The sequence below is a fragment of the Bos indicus x Bos taurus genome, chromosome 24, assembly GCF_003369695.1.
Source record: "Bos indicus x Bos taurus breed Angus x Brahman F1 hybrid chromosome 24, Bos_hybrid_MaternalHap_v2.0, whole genome shotgun sequence".
In the NCBI taxonomy this organism is placed as follows: domain Eukaryota; kingdom Metazoa; phylum Chordata; class Mammalia; order Artiodactyla; family Bovidae; genus Bos; species Bos indicus x Bos taurus.
The window spans coordinates 42,608,456-42,614,455 of NC_040099.1; the positions used below are offsets into that span (position 1 = coordinate 42,608,456).

The window sequence follows — 6,000 nt, forward strand, 5'->3', positions numbered from 1 at the left end:
GCTATAATATTCTAGTTTAATGCAAAAGTATGACCACCAGCAAAGCGGAAAAGAAGAATCCAACAATAGCTTATGAATCAGGAACTAGCACCATCCCGCACAATGAAAGAAGGCAGATAAAAATCTGTATATTCTGCAGGAGCCTGGGAAAACATTTTAAAATTGCTAGTATACTTAGTTGTTTTAATCTACCAATAAATAGGAAAATGCATATTTGCATGTTATCATTCCTAAATTCCCATTAGATAATTATTGGACAGTTCAAAAATTATGAAATTGCTAAAACTGTATGTCTGATATGCTCTTTACACAGACACTTAGCATGTGGTCTTCTCATTTTCTTGATCCTGCCATGTCTGAGTGGGTCTAAAAGGCCATGTGAGGGGCTGATGAAAATGACAAGCTTCCTCTAGGTTTATCTCTTACAGCCAAATATTTTTTAAGTGTTTTCCAATTCAACCTTGTGTCTAGCCTCCATTCAATCAGATATTTGCTTTATTTTGTTGACCTGATTCCTCATCCTCAAACAACTGTTTATATCTGCAAATCCTACAGAAGTTAGTTTTACATTCTATGCATCCTATCATCATATGTTTCTTCAATCAAGCACTCATTAACCATCTGGCTACACTTACACTATTCTAAGTTCTCCTGGACATTTATGGAAAAATTATAGTGTGATATACATGCTGTTACTATGCAACTTCATAAACAACTAACTTGTACTAGCACGAGATCTAAAAGGGAAAAGGCCATGTAAACACAAATAAAGGAAAAAAATAAGATCACATTAAAGGCTATGAAAATGGTGGTATAGCATCAGGAAGACAAAAGTAAACTGTCAGTACAGTTCTAGGGAGAATCTATTATTTAATCAGAATGTGATGCAGATATACAAACTACTAAACAAACTGGCAGAAAAGTCCTGATTATTAGAAATTCTCCTGCCACACACAAACCAACTTGCAATGGAACAATCTGGCTCTAGATTTCGGTACCAAACTCTTTTCATACAAACCCTATCTACACAGCCCAGGCTCCTATGACTCACGGTCTGTTAACTTCTGCCTGGACCTCCCTCACACCTTCCTGCCACTCTCCTCCCAAAGGCAGCCAGGATCCCTCCCTCTAGGAGAACCTGCAGTGTGTCAGGCATTACCCAAGACGTGCAGGGCACACTCTCTCACAACTAACCAAGGAAGGAAGTGTTAACATCTCCAATGTGCAGAAAGAAGACAAAAACAAACAGGCTGAACCAGCTCTGTGATCAGAGGCAAGATCTGAATGGAGGTCTCTAAAATTGTGGAGTCACCAAACCCTCTCCCCAAAGTTATCTCTGATGATAGGCACACATGGCCTGTAGAGGGACAGACCAATGACAATCTATGGGGTGGACACATGGCTCCAGCTTTCACTGCCCGACTAACAAAATCCTCTTGCCTGCCTATGTTTATGAAATATTTTATTTTAGGTTTAAGCTATACATTCCTGATCCTTTTCACTGGCACTCTTGTCCTTGCTGAAAGTAATAAATAGTATCTATCTGTCTAAGCTTCAGAAGGTGTGACAGAAAAGAAAGCGATTTCAAACTGCCAAAGCTCGCTTCATCAGCTGAGACCTCCTCCTCCATCTAAGAGCTACAGCAGAGGCAAGGGGGAGACCTTGCTCAGGCTTCACTGGTAATTCTTGGAGTATGTGTAAATGTGGCTGCAAAATGACACATGCTGCAGGGGCAATATATTACGCAATAGGGAGGAAATTATATTCAGATACGGCCACATGCATGCATATTCCAAAAATGACTCCATGGTTTTGCTCACTTTAAGCCAACTATCTCTAAAGGGAATTTTGGAGATTCTTGCTGGATTTATGAGATTATCCAAGTGGGACTTGCCCACATAGCACTAACTGGTTGGCTGGTTCTTTTTGTAACTAACAGTCTCCTATGTGGCTCTGGTCACTTCGTTTAGGGGCATCATAAGTTCATGGTGCCCTGTGGCTCTGCCCCTCCTGTCCAACCCGTTCTGTCCAAGCTAGGTTCCCCTCTCCCCAAAAAATAACGTTAAGTCAGCTCTTCCAGGAAAGACATGAGGAGACTCCAGGCAACAGCAGCCAAGACGGAACGAGTGGTCAGCAGCATGCCAACCAGCTCCCAGCCCTGGAATGGACTCAAATGTAGACTTAGAGTTGAGCGGGATGGTGGAGTCAGGCTAAAAGATAATATACATAAAAAATTTCTAAAGTGCTCAATGGTGACCAGATATTATTATGATTATTAAAGATTGCATAATATAATGGAAGGGTTTATCTAGGTTCTCCTTTGTGTACAGTTTGAGGAAAAATAATCAGGGTGGCTACTCAAGCAGTCACAGACAGTTTTGGAGATCTTCAAAATGTTCATTTACTATTGATATAGGAAAATCTGTCACTGGATGTCTACTTTGGATGCTAAACAACATATTACATCATACTGTATTATATTACATTATGCTACGTTATGGTTTTGTTCTGCTTTAAACACTCAAGAGCCACCTAATGCCGGCTTGAAAGAGGACTGATTTCACTTATTGTTTCTCTGTAACAGGACAAGAAAGAACTCTTAAAACATCAGATTAAGCACAATGGCAGTTAATGTTTAGCAACCATCCTTAGGGGAAGAGAGGTGGACATCCATCTGCAGAAACATTTCAACATGGATGGTGGAGGGGTGGATAAAAGACAAAGGCCTGAGCTTCTGCAAAGGCTTAGCTTTGAAGACTGCCTCCGCCAGTTACAAAAATAGACGACTAAAACGTAAAAATCGATTCTAATGGCAAGCGGATCACTGCACTCTCCATGTCCAGGATATTAGGGAAATCTGAATATTTGATTTAGTAGCACCCTGGGAGCCGGGGAGCCTGAAAACCCTCAAATAACCTTGAAAATATCCACTTCCTGTAGAAGAGAATTGAATGCCTACATCAGGCGACACCCACCCAGCAGCCTCGCGTCCTGCAGTTAAAGTACAAAGACTAGAAGGCGCGCAGCAGCCGTCGGAAGTGGGTTGTCTTTCCTCACCAAGCGGCGAGGGGTCAGTGGCGGGAGTCAGTGCTCAGGTCCTCCCTAGAGCTCCGCTCTCATCCAGGCCGTGGGGCGGATTGGCGGGGTGGGGCGGAAGTCTGAGGTCCGAGGTCTCAGACCTTCCCCTTCCTCTCCAAGGGAGGGGGAGCAACGAGAGATAACCTAAGGCCCCACCCAGCGCCAGCAGCCCGCCCCCACACACAGTCACACTCGCACGCCCCAGGTGCGCAGCTACACACACACACACACACACACACACACACACACACACACTCTCTCGCACACCCCGGGTTCCCCTCCCTGCATCCGGAAGGCTGAGGGAATCCTGAGGATTGGGCTGGAAGGGGAAGGCGGCGAAGCTAGAGCCAGGATGCTGGACCGCGGGCGGCCGGGTCGTCCTCGGTTCCGGGATGCCGCTCTCCCGCCGGGAAGGTCGGGGACCCGTGGGGCGCACGTGCGAGTCCCCTCCCCTATCGAGCCTGGCTGGGCCCCAGTGCGCCCCCGGCGGTGACCGCATCGCGGGGCTCAGGGGCGCTGGGAGGAGGCCAGGGGAGGGACGAAGCGGCCCCGAACGATGGCGGGATCCCACCCACACGACCGTTGTCCCCGCTCCTACAGGCGCCCCGGGGAACCTGTGGCTCTCGCCTCGAGCCTCGGGCTCCAAATCTGGAAAGTGCCCGGTGCCCGGCCCTCGAGGGCTCAAAGCTAACCCTCCTGCAGAACGGTTTTGCGGTGTAGACCCCCAAGATGAGTTGGAATGACGCGACCCCACCCCAGAGGCCGCGGACCTCCAGGGGAAGTCGGCAGGCTCTGCAGCTGCCATGTTCAGCGCGAGGTCGCCGGCCATCAGCGGGTAATCGCTGCTGTCCTGTCGCTCCGCTAGGTGTGCGTCGCAGGTAACCACCGGCAGTCCCCAGGAGCTGCCACCCCTCCGAACCTGGTGGGGTGGGGGGGCAGGGAGGTGGGGCCGGAGGGACGCGCAGGATGGGGCAGAGCCACTCCCCACCTCACTGACTACACGAGTCGGCCCCACACCGAAAGCCCCCGCTTAAGCCGGGCGCGGTGTCAGGCCCTGCAGAGACACGCGGTCCCTGGACAGGACGCGACCTGAGAAGCAGCCACACAGTGTCCCTGATCGATTTCCCAAACTGGCGGGGACAGACGCCCATAGGAACTTCGTGGGAGCCGCGCTCCTCGCCGGCAGAGCGATGCTCAAGGACAAAGATGCCCGCAGAAGGGTCCTGCCCGGAAACTCGAGTGGCAAAGAGGCCGCGACCGCCTCCGCGCTGGCCCCTCCTCCTGCCCAGGGACCAGGCCTCTCGCCTCTCCGCGAGCCTTCTCGGTTTTCCGCTCAGGTTTCTTGTGTGTTAATACTCGGCCCCATAATCCCCCCAGGAGCTGGGGTCAGCCCTCAGGAAACCCACCCAAGCCCCCTTCCGATAACGTCCCTATTTAGCACAGGTGTGACCTTGATCCTCCACCTCTCGCAAAATGGACAAAGGTGGCTTTTTCCGCATGGGTCTGGCTCTCCTTGCAAACGCAATTGCTACTTGCTAAGACGTGTCCTCCTTTCTAGCTCCGGTGCGAACAGGTGAGGGCTAGGCGCCCACAGTCACCTTAGCGGGGTTCAGTGTGGCACTTCTACTAGAGGAGAAATTGGGCCCCTCTGACTCCAAGCCCGCGCCCCGCGGGTGTCTTAAGACCTGAAGGCCGGTGGCTTTTCACGCCCTACCGGCGCATAAAAACAGTGAGATCCTTGCCTGGGAATCCGGGAGGCTCCCTCTGGCCTCGCTTAAACCTCGGAATCCCAGCGCAGCTACAGATCAGTCTGGACCGCGCGGGAGCGGAGCTGGGCCTCCGTTTCTGCAGCCTCTGCGTCCAGCAGTTTTGTTGTAGAGGCTTTTGTGTGAGTAAAGCCAGCAACTTCAGGGCACCGCTTCCCTGCGCGACCCGAGTCCTTCCCTTCTTCCCCCCAGGGGCTGGGACACGGAATGGGGCAGAGGTGGCCTAGAAACCCTCTGGATGCGCCGAGCGTCCTTCGTCCAGGGACAGGGGGAGGGTGCTCTTGTACAAACCTGGGAAGGGGTCTACAACTACCTTCCAGGCGGATTCGCATCCATTGTGCACGAGTCAGCACTCCACAAAAATTTCCGTGTGTTACTAAACTCAGCTCCGTCTCCAGCACTGGCCGATCTGGCCGCCCTGACTGTGAAGCTGGACGGTTAAGACCCTGATCATACAGACCCCGTTCATGCGCCCCAGAGCGAGAATTGAAACTGCCGGGCTTCGGCACCCAGACCGCGGAGCTGACTCCCCGAACCGGGTCTCGGGCACTCGAGCTGGTGATCCGGGTTTGCTCTGAAGCCTGTCCCCTCCCCAAGCGCCCCCTCCCCTCTCGTGGACCCTCGGAGAGAGGGAAACACTCACCTACTGCCAGGCAGATGGGGAGCAGCAGCCTGAAGACGAGCCCGCACACCACTTCCGAGGCCATCGCGTCGGTCCCGCGAGTCCGAGCAAAGGGTCTCTAGGACTGGGGTGCCAAGCCCATGCCCTCTTAGGGCCTCCTGCGGCCGGCGGCTCGCAGCCGCCTGGGCATCGCCTCGGCTAGAGCCGCGGCGCCGTGCGCCCCGAGGGCGCGCTCTCCGCTTTCCTGGCCGCGCCTCTCCGCTCTCCCGGCCGCCGCTCACCAGGCCCTAGGAAGCCCCTTCGTCGGGCGCCCGACCCCTCACGCCCGGCCCATCCAGTGTGGACTCCCCGATCCGGTGCCGGAGGTTTCTGCAGCGGATGCCAGAGGCTGGAGCCGGGGACCAGGCACTTCGAGAGGGTCCCGCGAGGCGGCGCGGCGAGAAAAGGGGAGAGGAGGGCGTGCTGTCCTTTTGGCGACTCCCGGGATGTCGCTCACGGGCAGCGGGGAGCCTTCTCCGTGGAGTCTTCTCAGAA

General features: G+C 53.1%; 1 protein-coding gene across 3 annotated transcripts in view; it reads right to left on the bottom strand.

The window, feature by feature from the left end:
• Window positions 1–5,565, bottom strand: part of PIEZO2 (piezo type mechanosensitive ion channel component 2) — a 251,309-nt gene extending 245,744 nt beyond the window's left edge. For all 3 annotated transcript variants that reach the window (XM_027525524.1, XM_027525522.1, XM_027525523.1), the window contains exon 1: window positions 5,488–5,565. In XM_027525524.1, coding sequence (XP_027381325.1) covers window positions 5,488–5,551 — 64 coding nt within the window. In that variant the 5' untranslated portion in view covers window positions 5,552–5,565. The remainder of the gene's footprint in view (window positions 1–5,487) is intronic.
• Between the last annotated feature and the right edge of the window lie 435 nt (window positions 5,566–6,000).